Below are 21,374 nucleotides of genomic sequence, written 5' to 3' on the forward strand. Positions count from 1 at the left end.
TCCTGGGTGCAGCCACAGTGGAGTTGGCCTCGAATGTTGTCCCTGGCATGGAAATGACCAGAGGTCGCCCTCACATGTCAGCAGACACCTCCAGCCATGTCCTTCATGTTCCTCATTAGCAAAGTTTGTAGGGGTAGTATTCTCAGTTGGCATTTCTAGCTGAGATGTGTAGCTGGGAGGTCTCCACGCTGCGGGCCTTGGGACGACTTCTGCCTCCAAGGAGACCCTTACTGATGATCACAGGCTCCTCAAGGTCATCAGCCAAGGCAGCTTTGCAGAAGTCAAGGCGGCTGGCCCAGCACATTCTCACTGGGACCGAGATGGCTGTGGAGGTCACCCCAACAGGGCAGCAGGGCTCCTGCAGCCTCCAGCGTCTGTACCACAGGGTCCATATGATGAAGGCCCTTCATCGCCCGAAGATCATCAGACTCCCGTGGCTGGCGCCCAGAAGAGACTCTTACTAGTAGTGGATTAAGCCAGCTCGAGAGAGCTATCCGACTTCACCCTCGAATTCTCCTCCTTGAAGGGGGAAGAGGTCCGGGGCAAGTTCCAGCAAATAGAGTATTCCGTGCAGTGAGGCTTCCAGCAGGAAAATTATCTACAGGGTTCTGAAGCCAGAGAACTTCCCTGAGGAGGCTTAGCACGACATGGAAACAACAGACTCTGGCTTTGATACCAGATTCACCATAGGCTGAAAGCTGAGGCCCTTCGGTGGGAGCTCCTCTTACGCAGCCTCGGAACTGTTCCCCAGGGCAAAAGTATGATGGACCCCGGTGCGCATGTGGAGTTTGGGAGTCACTGTCTACACTATGGTGGCCGGGGCCTGCCATCTGTCGGACAGACTTTTGTGGGGCTGAGGACAACACTAATACTGTGTGAATGATGACAGGAGATCCCGTTTCTCATTTCCATAGAACTAGAACGCCTCATAAACACATTTCTGGTCCTTGACTCCAGGGAGAGGCCCTCACTAGCCCACATCATGGGGCGTTCATGGATTAACATGGGTCAGGAGGAGACCCCAACTAAGACCATACTGGCAGCTATTCCCCGATCACCCGGAGTCTGGAAAGCACTCCTGATGTGCCCGGGAGATGAGGCAGACCACATCCCATCCTTGTAGGAACAAAGATGCGATGATACCATGGTCTGCTACCAGATCCTGGGCTGCAGGAAACCGAGGTGCAGGGCTCCACCATCACAGTGAAGCTCGTGCCTTCAGCAGATCCCACCACCTGTAGCCATTCTTCCCCATCATCTGAAAGAAACTCCTTTAATAAGTATTAAACTTGTACTGGAAAAAATTCAATAAGTAAATAAGATATCATCGTCTTAACAAACTCTGTATTTCTAAGGTGAATGAATAAAGCTGTGACCTCCACAAGGATTTTTTTTTTTTTGAGACGGAGTTTCACTTTTGTCGCCCAGGCTGGAGTGAAATGGCCTGATCTCGGCTCACTGCAACCTCCGCCTCTCGGGTTCCAGCGCTAAATTTTATTTGTATTTTTAGTAGAGACGGGGTTTCTCCATGTTGGTCAGGCTGGTCTTGAACTCCTGACCTCAGGTGATCCACCCGCCTCAGCCTCCCAAAGTGCTAGGATTACAGGCATGAGCCACCATACCCAGTCATGCATTCTTCTTTAAACCATTGGCTGCTTAAGAGTCTGCTATTTAATTTCCACATCTGAATTTTCCAGCATTCTTTTTATTGTGAATTTCCAGCTTCTTTCTAGAGCAATCATAGAAGATACTTTGTATCTTCAGTCAACAACATTCAGACATGTGGAAATTAAATAGCAGACTCATAAACAGCCAATGGTTTAAAGAAGAATGCACGGCTGGGCGTGGTGGCTCATGCCTGTAATCCCAGCACTTTGGGAGGCCGAGGCGGGTGGATTACCTGAGGTTGGGAGTTTGAGACCAGCCTGACCAACATGGTGAAACGCCTGTCTCTACTAAAAATACAAAATTAGCTGGGCGTGGTGGTGCATGCCTGTAATCCGAGCTACTCGGGAGGCTGAGGCAGGAGAATTGCTTAAACCCGGGAGGCAGGGGTTGTGGTGAGCCGAGATCGCGCCATTGTACTCCAGCCTGGGCAACAAGAGGGAAACTGTCTGAAACCAAAGAATAAATAAAGAGAGAAAGAAAGAGAAAGAAAAGAAAACCTAATTAAAATCACGGTAAACAGACATTGAGGTGTACATGTAAAGGTCTCCCTCTTTGCCTCACGAAACCCAGTTTCTCACCACAAAACCATCCACTCCTTACACTTGTTGCCTTTCAAATGCTTTTAATAAAGAACAGGTGGGGAAGTACAAAGTGTAACAATTGAGAGTAGGAAAGAGGACTAGCATCCAACTCTGGGGCCACACCCCCAACAGCTTCTCAGCACCCCCTCCTCCTGCAGTTCATCCACCTGTCAGCATTTCTGCCTGCCTGGCCAGCCTGTCTGCCTGCAAGGCCCTGGCCAATCTCTCCCTGGCTTTCTTCACCCTCCTGGCCTGTCTCCGGATATCTGCACGAGTCACCAATTGGCCCAAGAGGGGCAGTGGGAGCTGACAACCCACTCCTGGGGTTGGTCCCCCTGCCACAGCTGGAAACTGCCCAGCGGTGGGCTCGGGCAGCCTGTGCACATGCTCAGCTCCAGCCCTGTCCAGAGATTCACCGGCCATCCCCGGTGCGAGGATACTTAAGACGTTCTCCAATTGCAGTGGACTTGAACCTTCGCCTTGGCTGCTGCAGGGCTGCAGGGCCTGCATTCTCCGGTAGGCGCAGAGTTGCTGTGGCTTCTCCAGGTGCTCCTCCCCTTTTCTGCGTCTGACCTGGTTGTCAGGATGAGACCTGATCCTTGTCACCGGCCTCGGGAAGATGCAGCTGGTGAGTCTCATGGGGAGAGCAGACCTCGCAGCTCGTCTCCGATGGACCTTGGCCATGTGGATTTCTCGTTTCTTCTGTAAAGCCCAGGGCATCGTGTTTCTTTTGAGCTTCCCCTTTCAAAAGAAACGAAAAGGTGAAATTTCAACCAAATGGAGGCTGGAGAAGGTCAGCTCTGGGGGGCTTCTCTCAGCTCAGTGGAATCTTCCCACCAGCCTCTCTTTCTGGGGAAATGTGTCTCAAATGGCACCGTACATCCTCAGCACCTGCAGGGTTTGTTAAACTCAGATCTCTGGACCTGAACCCAAGTGAGTCTGGGGTGGACCCTACAGTCTGCATTTCTCCGTGTAATGCTGATGCTGCTGGCAGGAGTTCCAGGCATTGACACTGGGTCCTGGGACCTCATCGGGCCGATGCCAGTCAAGGACTAAATGCTCAAGGTCATGACCCAGGGCCAGTTCCAGACCTTGTCCCTCCTCATCCTCCTCGGAGGACACCCCTCTCTTCTCTTCCCTGCCACTGTCAGCTACACATATGCTGGTGCCTCCTAACCTATCCCCAACAGGACACCGGGATCCCAGACTTCCCTGTGAACCAAGACCTCACATTTCTCTGAATCTCTTGCTGCTGTGCTTCAGGACACACCATCATTTTCACAGCTCCTTGACTCCCTGGTCTCCAAAGAAATGGTGCCCTCGCCAACCCTTAAATACTCACTGCCACACCCAGATCTCATCTTCACCTGAGCACCTCCTGCTCCTGAAGAAAAACCTCAGAAACACCATGTTCACTTTCTGTTTCTGATAAGCTCAATTAACTAGAGTTGTACCATGAGGGAATCTTTTGATGACATCCTGGGAAAGATGATTAAGTTCTTCCTAAGATTTGAAATCCTTACTTGCTCTAACTCAATTAGAAGACTCTAGTCTCATAAAGCTGTTTCAGATACAGTCTTTATCAGGGCACTTTCTACTTTAAAGCCTTCGTTTCTGTCCTTCCCATTTCACTTCTGTTGTCCTGGCATTAAGATTAACACTACCCCTTTACACGACCTAAGATGTTCCCCTTTGGAGGGAAAATTATTTAGTCCCCTTAGTTGCAGGGCACCTGTGATGTGCCAAGCTGTACAGTAGAACCCCTGATCCAGAATTAAACTTCATAAATCACCGTTCTGTTGATTTTCATCTTGGTGAGAAGGAAGACGTAATAAACACACTAAAAACAAATTTCTGATGGAATCGAAGCTATTATCCCCATATAGTTTCATGGGCAAAAATGAGAAGACTTTGAATATTATTCAACAGATATTAACATCTAAGGTATAACTTTCCACAACATCTAGTTTTAAGAACAACTCACTGCTAACTGTAAAGATGTTTTACAGAAAGAAAAAGGACACAAATGGACATTCTTGTGGTCGATAAAAATCCTGTACTCACCAGAACAGGTGGTCTTGGAAAAGAGGTGAACGCAGGCTTTCCCATAGCTGTAGAGTTTCTCTTGCTGACCCCACTCCTGAGATGCAGACAGCCCTTGGCTTGCTGGAAAATGCAGCGACTTCTGCATCTGGCTCCTCTTTTATAGAGAAAGGGAGTGATAACCCAATCAGTGGATAATCCACAAGGAACGCCCTGTCTCCACCCACTGGATTTGAGGCATTTCTAAATCTTTATACAGAAACCAATGTGGTGTTACCGACACAGAGTGTTAGTAGAAAAAGAATTTAATATGTGTGTGTGGCGGGGTGGTATTTGCAATTAATATCAGCATTTTAGATATGTTTCCTTTTCCTCCCCTTCTTTCAAATATCTCTGAAAGCATTCTATGGAAGTAAGAATGGAACTGTTGGCTGGGTGTGGTGGCTCACGCCTGTAATCCCAACACTTTGGGAGGCTGAGGCGGGCGGATCACCTGAGGTCAGGAGTTCGAGACCAGCCTCAACATGGAGAAACCCCTTCTCTACTAAAAATACAAAATTAGCCAGGTGTGCTGGTGCATGCCTGTCATCCCAGCTACTCGGGAGGCTGAGGCAGGAGAATCGCTTGAACCTGGGAGGCAGAGGTTGCAGCGAGCCGAGATCGCACCATTGCACTCCAGCCTGGGAGACAAAAGCGAAACTCTGTCTCAAAAAAAAAAAAAAAAAAAAAAAAACAAGACCGGAATTGTCCATGTACATAAATTTTCATGCACTATTTGATTTAATAACAAAAATTAAAGACCATTTAAATGTTCATCCAGAAAAAAATGCCCAACAACTTTCCAATGTTGCTTACCCTGTGCTTTGGTTGGGATACCTGCTTTTGAACTGTCTTTCACTTTAGTAATCTAGACTTTTGCTAGGTTCAATTTCATCTTAATGTCTTCCTTTTTTGTTGTTGTTTGTTTTCTGAGATAGGGTCTTTGAGACAGTGTCACCCAGGCTGCAGTGCAGTGGCTCGATCATCGCTCACTGCAGCCTCGACCTTCTGGGCTCAGGAAATCCTCTCTCCTCAGCCTCCCAAGCAGCTGGGACCACAGGTGCATGCCGCTCCACCCAGCTAATTTTTGTATTTTTTGTAGAGACAGGGTCTTGCCATGTTGCCCAGGCTCATCTCAAATTTCTAGGCTCAAGTGATCCTCCTTCCTCAGCTTCCCAAAGTGCTGGGATTACAGGTGTGAGCTGCCTCATCCAGCCAATTTCTTACATTCTTAATTGCTGTTCTAACTATAAGACACAATAAATAGCTTTAATTAAATAATAGGTTGAAAAGCAACTCCACACTGAATGAGAGACAAACTTTCCTTTCAATACAATAAAACTCAAAATGGCAAGGAGAAAAGTATAACTTGGATCCCATTAAATTATATTAAGATTAAAAAGACTTAGTAAGAGCTCCCATTACTCAAGCTGGACACGGTGGCTCACACCTGTAATCCCAAGAGGTCAAGGTGAGCAGATCACCTGAGGTCGGGAGTTTGAGACCAGCCTGGCCAACATGGTGAAACCCTGTCTCTACAAAAAATACAAAAATTGATTGGGCGTGGTGACGGGCACCTGTAATCCCAGCTACTCGGGAGGCTGAGGCAGGAGAATGGTGTGAACCTGGGAGGTGGAGGTTGCAGTGAGCTGAGATTGCACCACTGCACTCCAGCCTGGGTGACAGAGTGAGACTCCATCTCAACAAAAAAAAAGAAAGAAAAGAAAAGAAAAAAGAAAAACACCTAATAAATAAACAGACCTAATAAAAAAGAAATACAATCTCAACAGTCTTGGTCTATGTGGTTACTACTTAGTTTTGTTCTTATTATTTTTCATGATCTTTTCCTTGTATAAATCTTCCTGGTTTGATCTTTGGGGAGGCAGACAGATGCTGGCTAGGAAGTTTAAGACACAATTAGCTTACATATTTATCACATTGTGGCTATTTCAACGTACTGATGCCTCCCCCAGCAAACTCCAACATACAGATACAATATCTGCACTCCAGCCTGGGCGACAGAGACTCCATCTAAAAAAAAAAAAACACACACACACACAGAAAAAAGAAAGATCTCCCATTAATCAAAATGCAGTGAGAAATGGGTGTTGGAAAATCATATTGGAAAATATATTTGCATGACATGCATCCAGTAAAGTACATCAAGCCAGAATACAGAATAGAAAGATGTCCATCAAATGAAAAAAATATATAAAAGATGTACATACAAAATGGGTGAAAAACTTCAGTAGGCACTACTGAAGACAGAATAAATAAACGGTCAATAAAATCCTGAACGCATGTCCAAATTCTGTTTGGCTTCAGATAAATGCTGATGAAAAATCACAATGTGATATTCATACACACTTCTGTTTGGCTAAAATGAAAAAACAGCAATGCCAAGTGCAGACAAGGCTATGGAGCAATCGTACCATTCATGTATAGCTAGTGAGAGTTTAAATGTATCCCAACCTGGATGTACATTGGAATCTCCTGGAGAGTTTGAAAAACTAATGGCAGCACCCACCCCTATACATTTGTATTCCACTGATGTTGGATGCAGCCTGGGGTACAGGAATTTTACAATCCCCCAAAGGCCAAAAGGACAGCCAGGGATGACACACCACTTCCCTGGGTGGTTTGGAGTCTGTGGTTCTGAACCCTGGTTTGCAGAAAACACACCTGGGCACCTTCCAGACCAATGTCTCGGGATGCCTATGGGAGGGACCAGGAAATCAGAATTAATTAATTAATTAATTAATTTATTTATTTATTGAGACAGAGTCTCCCTCTATTGCCTTCTGCCTCTGTTGCCCAGGCTGGAGTGCAGTGGCACGCTCTAAGGTCACTGCAAGCTCCACCTCCCAGGTTTAAGCTATTCTCCTGCCTCAGCCTCCCAAGTAGCAGATATTACAGGCCTGAGACACCACACCCAACTAATTTTTTTTTTCTTTTTTTTTTTCTTGGAGACAGAGTCTCACTCTGTTGCCCAGGCTGGAGTGCAATGATGTGATCTCAGCTCACCTCAACCTCCACCTCCCAGGTTCAAGCGATTCTCCTGCCTCAGCCTCCCAAGTTCCAAGTAGCTGGGATTACAGGCCCCCGCCACCACACCTGGCTAGTTTTGTATATTTTTTTTACTACAGACGCAGTATCACCGTGTCGGCCAGGCTGGTCTTGAACTCCCAACCTCAGGTGATCTGCCCACCTCAGCCTCCCAAAGTGCTAGGATTACAGGCATGAGCCACCATGCCCAGCCACACCCAGCTAATATTTGTATTCTTAGTAGAGTCAGGTTTTCATCATGTTGGCCAGGCTGGTCTTGTCCTGACCTCGAGTGATCTGCCCACCTCAGCCTCCCAAACGTAGGGTCCAGCCCCACAGGGTTGGTGGGTTTTTCTCCCTGTGTGTGGAGACAAGAGATTGTAGAAATAAAGACACAGGACAAAGAGATAAAAGAAAAGACAGCTGGGCCCAGGGGACCTCTACCACCAAGACGTGGAGACCGGTAGTGGCCCCGAATGCCAGGCTGCAGTTATATTTATTGGATACAAGACAAAGGGGCAGGGTAAGCAGTGTGAGCCATCTCCAATGATAGGTAAGATCACGTGGGTCACGTGTCCACTGGACTGGGGGCCCTTCCCTGCCTGGCAGCCAAGGCAGAGAGAAAGAGAGGAGAGAGAGAGAGAAACACAGCTTACGCCATTATTTCTGCATATCAGAGACTTTTAATACTTTCATTAATTTGCTACTGTTATCTAAAAGGCAGAGCCAGGTGTACAGCATGGAACATGAAGGCAGACTAGGAGCATGACCACTGAAGCACAGCATCACAGGGAGACGGTTGGGTCTCCGGATAACCTTCGGGCAGGCCTGACTGATGTCAGGCCCTCCACAAAAGGTGGAGGAGTAGAGTCTTCTCTGAACTCCTCAGGGGAAAGGGGGACTCCCTTTCCTGGTCTGCTAAGTAGCGGGTGCTTTTCCTTGACACTGATGCTACCGCTAGACCACGGTCCACTTGGCAACGGGCATCTTCCCAGACGCAGGCATTACCACTAGACCAAGGAGCCCTCTGGTGGCCCTGCCCGGGCATGACAGAAGGCTCACACTCCTGTCTTCTGATCACTTCTCACTATGTCCCCTCAGCCCCTATCTCTGTATGGCCTGGTTTTTCCTAGGTTATGATTATAGAGCGAGGATTATGATAATATTGGAGTAAAGAGTAATTGCTAGGCCGGGCGCGGTGGCTCAAGCCTGTAATCCCAGCACTTTGGGAGGCCGAGACGGGCGGATCACGAGGTCAGGAGATCGAGACCATCCTGGCTAACACAGTGAAACCCCGTCTCTACTAAAAAATACAAAAAACTAGCCGGGCGAGGTGGCGGGCGCCTGTAGTCCCAGCTACTCGGGAGGCTGAGGCAGGAGAATAGCGTGAACCCGGGAGGCGGAGCTTGCAGTGAGCTGAGATCGCGCCACTGCACTCCAGCCTGGGCGGCAGAGCAAGACTCCGTCTCAAAAAAAAAAAAAAAAAGAGTAATTGCTACAAACCAATGATTAATGATATTCACACATAATCATATGTATGATCTATATCTAGTATAACTATTCTTATTTTATGTATTTTATTATACTGCAACAGCTCGTGCCCTCGATCTCTTGCCTTAGCACCTGGGTGGCTTGTCGCCCACACCCAACAGAATTTATTGTTATTATTATTTTTAAGAACCCCAAGTCCTGCCCAGGCAGAGTGGTTTACGTCTGTTACCCCAGCACTTTGGGAGGCCGAGGTGGACAGATCATTTGAGATCAGGCGTTTGCGACCAGCCTGGCCGAGTTGGTGAAACCCCATCTCTACTAAAAATACAAAAATTAGGCTGGGCGCGGTGGCTCACTCCTGTAATCCCAGCACTTTGTGAGGCCAAGGTGGGGGGATCACTTGAGGCCAGGAGTTCAAGAGCAGCCCAGCCAACATGGTGAAACCTCATCTCTACTAAAAATACAAAAATTAGCTGGGCGTGGTGGTGGGCGCCTGTAATCCCAGGTACTCAGGAGGCTGAGGCAGGAGAATTGCTTGAACCCGGGAGGCAGAGGTTGTAGTGAGCCGAGATCGCACCACTGCACTCCAGCCTGCCTGACAGAGTGAGACTCTGTTTCAAAAAAAAAAAAAAAAAAATACAAAATTTAGCTAGGCTTGGTGGCAGGCACCTGTAATAACAGTGACTTGAGAGGCTGAGGCAGCAGAATTGCTTGAATCCAGGAGGTGGAATTTGCAGTGAGCTGAGATCATGCCACGGCACTACAGCCTGGGTGACAGAGGCAGTCTCTATCTCAAAAAAAAAAAAAAAAAAGAACGCCAAGTCCTTCAATTGTAAGTCAAGAAGAGGACATTTCTGTCATTTCAGGGTGTCTCAGGTTTTGCAGCACATCACAGTAAAATTTAAAAGGATTGGTGTCTGGATCCCAGGCAGGATCATTTGTATCTGTATAATAGTTTGCTGAGGTGCTGAGGGAGGCTTCAGTACCTTGAAATTGCCCTATGTGATAAAATATGTAAGCTAATTGTGTCTTTTATTCTCTTTTAGGGGGACGGGGTCTCGCTGTCACCCAGGCTGGAGTGCAGTGGCACAATCTCGGCTCACTGCAAGCTCCATCTCCTGGGTTCATGCCATTCTCCTGCCTCAGCCTCCTGAGTAGCTGGGACTACAGGCCTCCGCGACCACACCCAGCTATTTTTTTTTCGTATTTTTTAGCAGAGATGGGGTTTCACCGTGTTAGCCAGAATGATCTCGATCTCCTGACCTCGTGCTCCTCCCACCTTGGCCTCCCAAAGTGCTGAAATTACAGGCGTGAGCCACTGTGCCCAGCCCTAATTGTGTCTTAAACTTCCTAGTCCCGGGTCCAAATTGGCAAACTCGCCAGCGTCTGTCTGCATCCCCAAAGATCAAACCAGGAAGATTTATACAAGGAAAATATCATGAAAAATCATTTAAAAAAAACTTGAGTAGTCCCTGCAGAGACCAAGGCTGCCGAGATTGTATTTATTTTTTTTTGTCTGTTTATTTATTAAGTGTTGCATGTTGATTTGTTTGTTTCTTTTGAGACAAAGTCTCTCTCACTTGTCACACAGGCTGGAGTGCAGTGGCATGATCTCAGATCACTGCAACCTCCACCTCCCGGGTTCAAGGCATTCGTGTACCTCAGCCCCCCAAGTAGCTGGGACTACAGGTGTGCACCACCATGCCTGGCTTATTTTTGTATTTTAGTAGAGACGGGGTTTCATCACGTTGGCCAGGCTGGTCTCGAACTCCTGGCCTCAAGTGATCCGCCTGCCTTGGCCTCTCAAAGTGCTGCGATTAGAGGCAGGAGCCACTGCACCCGGCCATGTTTTGTTTTTAATTGTATATATTTAAGGCATACATAATGTTTTGATACACATATATGTAGCGAAATTATTATTACAATGAAGCAAAGGAACATATCTGTCTCCTGACATAATTACCTTTGTGTATGTGTGTATACAAAGAGTAGCTGAGATCTACTCTTTCGGCAAATTCCAGTATACAAGGCGGTATTCCTGAGGTTGCTTTTATGGGGTGGAAGTTTGTTACAGATTGGCCTTAAGCAGGAGTTGGTATCTCGGTCTCTTTTCCTCAATTGTTATTCGCATAGAACTTACAAAGAGCAAAGTGCAAAAAATCAAACACATACGTGTTCATGAACTTTCACAAACTGAACACACTCATGTGCACAGCACTGAAATCAACCAACAGAATAGCGGATTCATCCCCAGTTGCCTTTTCCTGCCACCCTGTCCTGCCTCCCACAAGGGCACCCTCTGTTGTAACAGCACCTAGGATTAGTTTGACTGGTTTTTGTTTCATGTCTAGGGAACCACATTGTATGGACTGTCTTGGGTGTGGATTAACCTCAGCTTTGAGAGATCAAAGGTTAAGGATGTGCTGATAGTCATTTGTGAGTTCTGATTGCTGTGAGGTGATCCGCTGGGTGCAGATGCCCCAGTATTTATTCATTCTCCTGCTGTTCATTGGTTGGTTTCTGACAAGAGCTATGATGACTGCAGGTTCTGTGCCCCTCAGAACATGAAATTAGTGGGCACACACGCACAATGTTGAGATAAATGCTGTGTGCAAGGGAAGAGGGTAGACGTATGTACAGTTTTGGGGGTTTATTTGTTTGTTTCTTTGAGACAGAGTATCGATCTGTTGCCCAGGCTGGAGTGCAGTGGCACAATCTTGGCTCACTTCAACCTCCACCTCCTGGGTTCAAGCGATTCTCCTGCCTCAGCCTCCTCAGTAGCTGGGACTACAGGCCTGCACCAGCACGCCTGGCTCCTTTTTTTGTATTTTTAGTAGAGACGAGGTTTCACTATGCTATCCAGGCTGGTCTTGAACTCCTGACCTCAAGTAATCCACGCACCTCAGCCTCCTAAAGTGCTGGGATTACAGGCGTGAGCCATTGTGCCCAGCCTACAGCTTTTGTTTTTGAGACAGGGTCTTGCTGTGTCACCCAGGCTGGAGTGCAGTAGCTCAGTCATAACTCACTACAGCCTTGATCTCCTGGGCTCAAGTGATCCTCCCACTTCAGCCTCCTAAGTAGTTTGGACTACAGGCATACATCACCATGCCTGACAATATTTATTTTTTATTTTTTGTAGAGATAAAGTCTTCCTTGTTGTCAGACTACTGAGCGCAAGCGATCCTCCCACCTCTGCCTCCCAAAATGCCGGGATTACAGGCGTAAACCACCGTACCTGGCCCTGTACAGCTTTAATAGATGTTTCCATATAGTTTTCCAAAGTGGTTATTCCAATTTAAACTCCCACAATCCTTACAGGAAAGACTGGTCCCTCCATAGTCTAGTCAGCACTTACTTGGTGTTTCTGTGTTTTTCCCTTTAGCTAAGCTGATGTCTGTATAATAATAGTATCTCATTGTAATTTTTATTTTTTTTTAGCATCTCCCTGAAGCTAAAGGGGGGTACACATTTGTTCAAATTTTGCTGGTCATTTAGGCTGGGCGCGGTGGCTCATGCCTGTAATCTCAGCACTTTGGGAGGCCAAGGCGGGTGGATCACTTGAGGTCGGAGTTCAAGACCAGCCTGGGCAGCATGGTAAAAACCCAGTTTCTACTCAAAATACAAAAATTAGCTGGATGTGGTGGTTGGAGCCTGTAATCCCATCTACTCAGGAGGCTGAGGCAGGAGAATCGCTTGAACCTGGAAGGCAGAGGTTGCAGTGAGCCAAGATCATGCCACTGCACTCCAGCCTGGGTGACAGAGCAAGACTCCACCTCAAAATAACAATAACAATAATAATAATAATTTTTTACGGTCACTTGTTTATATTCTTTTGTGTAGGATTCATTCAAGTCTTTCACCCAGTTTCAAGTGTGTTTTCATTATTTTTCTCTGTTTGTTTGACATTATTCGTTATATACTCTGGCCTTGATGCATTTTCCTGGGGGTACAGAATCAAAACCACTTCCCCCAATCTCATTTTCCGCCCTTTCTCTCTCACTGATGTATTTTAATGAATAGTTGCTCTTAATGCATCTTCATTGGTTCACATTTGAATTTTCTCCTTTCTATTTAGAGTTTTATTGTATCAAGAAGAAATACTGTCTCCTCATTGACTGTGAAGCTGTTCTTCCACCTAGTTTTTAATTAAAGCTATTTACTGTGCTTTATATTTAGGACTGAAACTAAGAATATAAGAAATTAGGCCAGGCACGGTGGCTCACACCTGTAATCCTATCACTTTGAGAGGCCAAGGCAGGTGAGTCACTTGAGGTCAGGAGTTCAAGACCACCCTGGCCAACATGGCAAAACCCTGTCTCTACAAAAAATACAAAAATAAGCTGGGTGTGATGGCGTGTGCCTGTAGTCCTAGCTACTTGGGAGGCTGAAGCAGGAGAATTGCTTGAACCTGGGAGGCGGAGGTTGCAGTGAGCCAAGATCATACCACTGCTATTCAGCCCGGGTGACAGAGTGAGACCCTGTCTCAAGAGAAACGAAAGAAAGAAAGAAGCGAAGGAAGGAAGGAAGGAAGGAAGGAAGGAAGGAAGGAAGGAAGGAAAAGGAAAGGAAAGGAAGAAAAAAAGGAAAAGAAATTAAAATGAGATTGAACCTAGAAAAAACATAGATTAGCAAAGTGGAAGAGAGTTCAAGAGCAAATATTTCCACCAAAGCACAAAATGAACAATGCTGGAAAATTCAGAGACAAGTGGGATGTGATTAAAAGAAGAGTAGAGAGAACTTGGAGAAGAATGGATATCAGAAGTGAAGGATACACATGCACCTTCCAAACTGATGAAAGACATCAAGCCACAGATGCAATTAACCCCACACCCTCTAGGCAAAGGAAATACACAGGAAGCAATAATGAGCTACACTGTGGCCTACAAACCAATGACAACGAGAAAGAGTTTAGAGAATGCGGAAACCAAAGAAGCAAGGAAAAGCCTGACAGCTGACATCTCAACACACATAAAATGAGATAGACAACAGTGGAGCACCGTTTCTAACATGCTAAAAGAAATTTGTCAAGCCAGACACCTATACCCAACAGCAATATTGCCCCCAAATAAAGATGCCTAAATAAAGGTGCAAAGGAAAACAATTAGTTGTTAGCAGCATTGAATTAGAAAAGAAAATACTAGAATGAATTCTCAAGTCCACAGGGAAATAATCCCAGATTGAATGCCAGAAATGCAGAAAGAATAAATATGAACAGACAAGATAATCTGTAGGTAAGTATTAGCACATATTGCTTTACGTAGAATTAATATGCATGACAATGGTAATACAAAAGTCAGAAAAAGCTAAAAAGAGAATTAAAAGTGTTCTAAAGTATTAGCATTTTGTGGGAGGGGTTCAAGTAAGTAATTGTGTCAGAGTATATGATTTAATTATTAGCATAACTACACAGATTTGTATGGCTGTAAGTAGCAAGTTCATAGAGAGAACAATAAAATAATAAACATATTTAATTCAAAGTCAGCCAAGTAAAGGCAAAAGGAACATTCATTAATCGGTTAAGTCAAAACCTAGGAAAAATGAGATGATTGAAACAATTTCAAATGTACTGGTAATTATATTAAATGTAAATGCACAAAATAGAATTTTTTTTTTTTGAGATGGAGTCTCACTCTATCGTCCATGCTGAACTGCAGTGGTGTGATCTCGGCTCACTGCGACCTTTCCCTCCCAGTTTCAAGCGATTCTCCTGCTTCAGCCTCCCGAGTAGCTGGGATTACAGGCGTGTGCCACCACGCCCGAGTAATTTTTGTCTTTTTAGTAGAAACGGGGTTTCACTATGTTGGCCAAGCTGGTCTTGAACTCCTGTCCTCAGGTGATCTACCTGCCTCAGTCTCCCAAAGTGCTGGGATTAAAGGCGTGAGCCATCTCGCCCAGCCAAAGTAGTAATTTATTTGCAACAACTGTGTGACATATTCTATAGGATTGTGAATAAAAGTTTTGGGCTTTCTTTTCTTGAAGAACATTTAAATGGTCTTTAGTTTTTGTTATTAAATCAAATATTACATGAACATTTATGTACATAGACAATTCCATTTCTATTTCTATAGAAAGTATTCAGAGATGTTTGGAAGACTGGGAGAAAAAGGAAACATATCTAAAATGCTGATATTAACTGCAAATACCACCCCGCCACATGCACACACGTATTAAATTCTTTATCTACTAACACTCTGTGTAGGTGACACATTGGTTTCTGTATAAAGATTTAGAAATGCCTCAAATCCAATGGGTGGAGACAGGGCGTTCCTTGTGGATTATCCACTGATTGCATTATCACTCCCTTTCTCTATAAAAAGGGGAACCAGATGCAGAAGTCACTGCATTTTCCAGCAAGCCAAGGGCTGTCTGCATCTCAGGAGTGGGGTCAGCAAGAGAAACTCTACAGCTATGGGAGAGCCTGCGTTCACCTCTTTTCCAAGACCACCTGTTCTGGTGAGTACAGGATTTTTATTGACCACAAGAATGTCCATTTGTGTCCTTTTTCTTTCTGTAAAACATCTTTACAGTTAGCAGTGAGTTGTTCTTAAAACTAGATGTTGTGGAAAGTTATACCTTAGGTGTGAATATTTGTTGAATAATATTCAAAGTATTCTCATTTTTGTCCATGAAACTATGTGGGGATAATAGCTTTGAATTTTTTTTTTTTTAATCCTACATCACTAGGAAGGGGAAGAAGTATTATTTGGCCTTGCAGTCTTCAAATTGTCTCCTTCTCTGGAAAGTTCTTGAACCAGAAATTGCTTGGTCCCTTTAAAAAAAATAGTTCTCCAGTTAAATTTCATGATTAGTTAGTTAGTCCCCTAAACTCACTGTCACGATTCATTGTAGTGAATTTCTTTCTTTTCTGTTTCTCTGTTTCTCCTTCCTCCATCCCTCTCTGTCTCTCTCTTCTTCATCACGGAACTTAATTATATCTGATATCCTATCAGAAATTTGTTTTTAGTGTGTTTATTACGTCTTCCTTCTCACCAAGATGAAAATCAACAGAACGGTGCCTTACAAAGTTTACTTCTGGATCAGGGGTTCTACTGTACAGCTTGGCACATCACAGGTGCCCTGTAACTAAGGGGACTAAATAATTTTCCCTCCAAAGGGGAACATCTTAGGTCGTGTAAAGGGGTAGTGTTAATCTTAATGCCAGGACAACAGAAGTGAAATGAGAAGGACAGAAACGAAGGCTTTAAAGTAGAAAGTGCCCTGATAAAGACTGTATCTGAAACAGCTTTATGAGACTAGAGTCTTCTAATTGAGTTAGAGCAAGTAAGGATTTCAAATCTTAGGAAGAACTTAATCATCTTTCCCAGGATGTCATCAAAAGATTCCCTCATGGTACAACTCTAGTTAATTGAGCTTATCAGAAACAGAAAGCGAACATGGTGTTTCTGAGGTTTTTCTTCAGGAGCAGGAGGTGCTCAGGTGAAGATGAGATCTGGGTGCGGCAGTGAGTATTTAAGGGTTGGCGAGGGCACCATTTCTTTGGAGACCAGGGAGTCAAGGAGCTGTGAAAATGATGGTGTGTCCTGAAGCACAGAGAAATGTGAGGTCTTGGTTCACAGGGAAGTCTGGGATCCCGGTGTCCTGTTGGGGATAGGTTAGGAGGCACCAGCATGTGTGTAGCTGACAGTGGCAGGGAAGAGAAGAGAGGGGTGTCCTCCGAGGAGGATGAGGAGGGACAAGGTCTGGAACTGGCCCTGGGACATGACCTTGAGCATTTAGTCCTTGACTGGCATCAGCCCGATGAGGTCCCAGGACTCAGTGTCAATGCCTGGAGCTCCTGCCAGCAGCATCAGCATCACGTGGAGAAATGCAGACTGTAGGGTCCACCCCAGACTCACTTGGGTTCAGGTCCAGAGATCTGAGTTTAACAAACCCTGCAGGTGCTGAGGATGTACGGTGCCATTTGAGACACATTTCCCCAGAAAGAGAGGCTGGTGGGAAGATTCCACTGAGCTGAGAGAAGCCCCCCAGAGCTGACCTTCTCCAGCCTCCATTTGGTTGAAATTTCACCTTTTCGTTTCTTTTGAAAGGGGAAGCTCAAAAGAAACATGATGCCCTGGGCTTTACAGAAGAAACGAGAAATCCACATGGCCAAGGCCCATCGGAGACGAGCTGCGAGGTCTGCTCTCCCCATGAGACTCACCAGCTGCATCTTCCCGAGGCCGGTGACAAGGATCAGGTCTCATCCTGACAACCAGGTCAGACGCAGAAAAGGGGAGGAGCACCTGGAGAAGCCACAGCAACTCTGCGCCTACCGGAGAATGCAGGCCCTGCAGCCCTGCAGCAGCCAAGGCGAAGGTTCAAGTCCACTGCAATTGGAGAACGTCTTAAGTATCCTCGCACCGGGGATGGCCGGTGAATCTCTGGACAGGGGTAGAGCTGAGCGTGTGCACAGGCTGCCCGAGCCCACCGCTGGGCAGTTTCCAGCTGTGGCAGGGGGGCCAACCCCAGGAATGGGTTGTCAGCTCCCACCGCCCCTCTCGGGCCAATTGGTGACTCGTGCAGATATCCGGAGACAGGCCAGGAGGGTGAAGAAAGCCAGGGAGAGATTGGCCAGGGCCTTGCAGGCAGACAGGCTGGCCAGGCAGGCAGAAATGCTGACGGGTAGATGAAGTGCAGTCCTGGGTTTTGCATCCCTTTCTTTTAATGCCCATCCTCTTTCCTACTCTGAATTTTCCTTCCCCACCTGTTGTTTATTAAAAGTATTTGAAAGGCAACAAGTGTAAGGAGTGGATGGTTTTGTGGTGAGAAATTGGGTTTTATGGGATGAGGAGGGAAACCTTTACATGTCGTTGTACACCTCAGTTTCTGTTTACCATGATTTTAATGAGTTGTGGGTTTGTTTGTTTGTTTTGAGATGGAGTCTCGCTCTGTTGTCCAGACTGAAGTGCAATGGTGCGATCTCAGCTCACCGCAACCTCCGCTTCCCAGGTTCAAGTGATTCTCCTGCCTCAGCTTCCCCAGTAGCTGGGATTCCAGGCACCCGCCACCATGCCCAGCTATTTTTTGTATTTTTAGTAGAGATGGGGTTTCACCATGCTGGCCAGGCTGGTCTTGAACTGCTGACCTCAGGCAATCTGCCCACCTTGGCCTCCCAAAGTACTGGGATTACAGGCATGAGCCATGGTGCCCAGCCATTAATTAGTTTTTATATTACATTCTAATTTAATCTTTGGCCTGGCGCTGTGGCTGATGCCTATAGTCCCAGCACTTTGGGAGGTGGAGGAGGGCAGATCATCTGAGGTCAGGAGTTCGGGACCAGCCTGGCCAATATGGCGAAACCCCATCTCTACTGAAAATACAATAATTAGCCAGGCGTGGTGGCGGGCGCCTGTAATTTCAGCTACTCGGGAGGCTGAGGCAAGAGAATCCCTTGAACCCAGGAGGCAGAGGTTGCAGTGAGCCAAGATCGTGCCACTGTACTCCAGCCTTGGTGAGACTTTGTCTCAAAAAAAAAAACAAATTATAATTTCAAATGAAATCCTTAAAAAATGAAATTAAATTATGTAAGTTTAAATGAAATGAATACATTACATAATTTATTAAAAATTTACTACATTTTCATTTTTAAATTAAGTTTCTTTTTTTTAAATTTTCGATTTGGGGGTACATGTAATATAATATATAAATCATATAATATAAAATTATATTTAAATATAATATAATATAAATTATATTTATATATTTTTATATATTTATATATTATTATATATAAATTATATATTATACAAGTATATATAATTTATGCATAATATAATTATACAATTCAAAAATGTAATTATATATTAAATATATGTAAGTTATATAATATATAATGTATAATGTATATATAATTTATACTATATAATTATATTATGTATTATATATATTACTATATAGAGAGATCAACAAGAATCCCCATGTGCTCCCCAATCTGTCTCTGGGTTTCCATCTGTGGGATGCCCTTCCCAGTGACCTAAGGACCTTGGAGAGCTCCCTTCAGTGGCTCTCTGCAGGAAGACAGACTATCCCTAACTACAACCACTAGGCACAGAACAAAACTGTTGCCGTCATGCCAGGCACCGCGTCAGTATCTTCGACCAAGATGGGAGCTCCCCTGGGGTGCTACAGAAGGCCACAGATAAGGAGTTTGTGAATTCTGGGGAGAGAAATATTTGGGTCTCCCCTAATGCCACTCTCTTACATCTCATCAAAGGGAAAGGTGGACACTGACCTTACATATCCATGAGAGCTATAAGCAGATCCTAGGGAATTCCCTGTATCATGAAATGATCATGATGGTGACGATGATCTTGGCTCACCACAACCTCCACCTTCCGGGTTCAAGCGATTCTCCTACCTCAGCCTCCCAAGTAGCTGGGATTACAGGCGCCCACCACCATGCCCGGCTAATTTTGTAGTTTTAGTAGAGACAGGGTTTCTCTATGTTGGTCAGGCTGGTCTCAAACTCCCGACCTCGTGTGATTCACCCGCCTTGGCCTCCCAAAGTGCTGGGATTATAGGTGTGAGCCTGGTCTCTGGATGCCCCTGAGAAAGTAATATTCTAGGATAGGGCACTTCTCTGTGTTGTGGAATTCCTGGCCTCTTGTAATCCTGACAGCTGTGAATGGTCAGCAGTCACTAGTCTCAGCAGCTGGGGGAGGGAGGCATTAGCCATGGACAGGACTCTGGGTTGAGGCTCACAGCATCCACTGCTCCTTCTCCTTTATCCCCATCCTTGCTATTGTTAATAATGTTGACGGGGCACATGCATGTAATCTCAGCACTTTGGGAGGCCAAGGCGGGAGGATCACTTGGGGCCAGGAGTTCAAGGCGAGGCTGGGCAACATAGTGAGACCCTGTCTCTACCAAAAAAAAAAAAAAAAAACCCAAAATACAAAATTTAGCCAGGTGTAGTGGCATGCGCCTGTAGTCACAGTTCCTTGGGAGGCTGAGGCAGGAGGATCACTTGAGCTCAGGAGGTTAAGACTGCAGTGGGATCATACCACATGCCACTGCACTCCAGCCTGGGCAACATAGTGAGACCCCTTCTCAACAACAACAGCAAAATTAGCCAGGTGTGGTGGCATGCATCTGTAGTCCCAGATCCTTAGGAGGCTGAGTCGGGAGGATCACCTGAGCCAGGAGGTCGAGACAGCAGTGAGCCATGATTGTACCACTGCACTCCAACCTGGATGACGGAGTGAGACCTTCTTTCCAAAATAATGATAGTAATAATAATCATCATCAAAGTACTAAACATATTCATTCATGTCATGCCCTTTTCAAAGTACAAGGTCCAGGTCAGGAGCAGTGGTGGCTCATGCCTATAATCCCAGCACTTTTGGAGGCCAAGGCAGGAAGATTGCTTGAGGCCAGGAGTTCAAAACCAGCCTAGGCAAAATAGCAAGAGCCTGTCTCTATAAAAATGAAAAGAAAAAGAAAAAAAAATACAGATTAGCTGGGCATGGTGGCATACACCTGTAATCCCAGCTACTCAGGAGGTCGAGGTGAGCAGATCACTCGAGGCTAGGAGCCTAAGACCAGCTGGGCAACATAGCAAGACCCCATGTCTACAAAAATTTTTAAATTTAGCTGGGTGTGGTGGTGTGCACCTGTAGTCCTAGCTATTCAGGAGGCTGAGGCAGGAGGATCACTTGAGCCCAGGAATTCGAGGCTACCATGAGCCATGATAGAGCCACTGCACTCCAGCCTGAGCAACAGAGAGATTCTGTCTCAAAAATATACATATATTATTACTGTCCATCAAATTAGAAATTAGACAGTAAATTAAACTTTCTAACAATACTTTTTATAAGTACGCATCCATCTTTGTCTATATATTAAATCTGATTTATTTGGCTGGGTCCAGTGGCTCACGCCTGTAATCCCAGCACTTTGGGAGGCCGAGGCAGGTGGATTACCTGAGGTCAGAAGTTCAAGACCAGCCTGAGCAACATGGTAAAACCCTGCCTCTTTTTAAAAAATATAAAAAAGGAAAAAGACTACATAATATGACTATGTGTTAGTAGATGAGTGATTAAATAAATTCTGGTACAGCAATTAATTGGAATACCATACCACTTATTTAAGACTTGGCTAAACACTCATATCTACCTGGAAAAAAGTCCACAGTCTGTTAAGTTTTCAAAGTAATCTCCAAAATAATTAGTATATAGTATCATAGTTTTTTTTGTAAAACTATTTTAGAACTCTAAATATAGGAATATATATTGTGATAAAATGCTTTTTCTAGTATTTATGTAGTAAATTATATTATTACATGCATAAGTTTAATTTTTCATAGATGGGACTATAGTAATGGTCACCTCAAGCTCATATCAGAGAAGGAAAATGGAGTTTTATGTTATTTTATTTTATTTTATTTTTTATTTATTTTTTGAGATGGAGTTTCACTCTTGTTGCCCAGTCTGGAGGTGCAATGGCGTGATCTCAGCTCACTGCAACCTCCACATCCCAGGTTCAAGCAATTCTCCTGCCTGAGCCTCC

At 45.2% G+C, this 21,374-nt stretch overlaps 2 protein-coding genes across 2 annotated transcripts; one reads left to right on the forward strand and one right to left on the reverse strand.

The window, feature by feature from the left end:
• Nucleotides 1–2,273: 2,273 nt before the first annotated feature.
• Nucleotides 2,274–6,356, reverse strand: LOC705142 (methyl-CpG-binding domain protein 3-like 5). The gene is made up of 3 exons (XM_028839447.2): nt 6,290–6,356; nt 4,314–4,449; nt 2,274–2,990 (listed from the first exon to the last, which is right to left on the reverse strand). Exons 2-3 carry the CDS (start codon nt 4,356–4,358, stop codon nt 2,409–2,411), a joined length of 627 nt encoding a protein of 208 aa, XP_028695280.2. The 5' UTR covers nt 4,359–4,449; nt 6,290–6,356; the 3' UTR covers nt 2,274–2,408.
• An 8,848-nt stretch (nt 6,357–15,204) lies between these two features.
• LOC705273 (methyl-CpG-binding domain protein 3-like 5) lies at nt 15,205–17,604 on the forward strand. Its single transcript, XM_001093645.5, has 2 exons — nt 15,205–15,320; nt 16,916–17,604. The coding sequence occupies exons 1-2, from the start codon at nt 15,276–15,278 to the stop codon at nt 17,495–17,497; spliced, it is 627 nt and encodes a 208-aa protein (XP_001093645.3). The 5' UTR covers nt 15,205–15,275; the 3' UTR covers nt 17,498–17,604.
• Nucleotides 17,605–21,374: the final 3,770 nt, after the last annotated feature.

This window comes from Macaca mulatta, chromosome 19 (assembly GCF_049350105.2).
Source record: "Macaca mulatta isolate MMU2019108-1 chromosome 19, T2T-MMU8v2.0, whole genome shotgun sequence".
Taxonomy (NCBI): domain Eukaryota; kingdom Metazoa; phylum Chordata; class Mammalia; order Primates; family Cercopithecidae; genus Macaca; species Macaca mulatta.

Coding starts and splice junctions, on each gene's coding strand:
- LOC705273 (XM_001093645.5), top strand. CDS start 15,276: ATGGGAGAGCCTGCGTTCACCTCTTTTCCAAGACCACCTGTTCTG. Junction 15,321..16,915: donor TTCCAAGACCACCTGTTCTG/GTGAGTACAGGA, acceptor TTCTTTTGAAAG/GGGAAGCTCAAAAGAAACAT.
- LOC705142 (XM_028839447.2), bottom strand. CDS start 4,358: ATGGGAAAGCCTGCGTTCACCTCTTTTCCAAGACCACCTGTTCTG. Junction 2,991..4,313: donor TTCCAAGACCACCTGTTCTG/GTGAGTACAGGA, acceptor TTCTTTTGAAAG/GGGAAGCTCAAAAGAAACAC.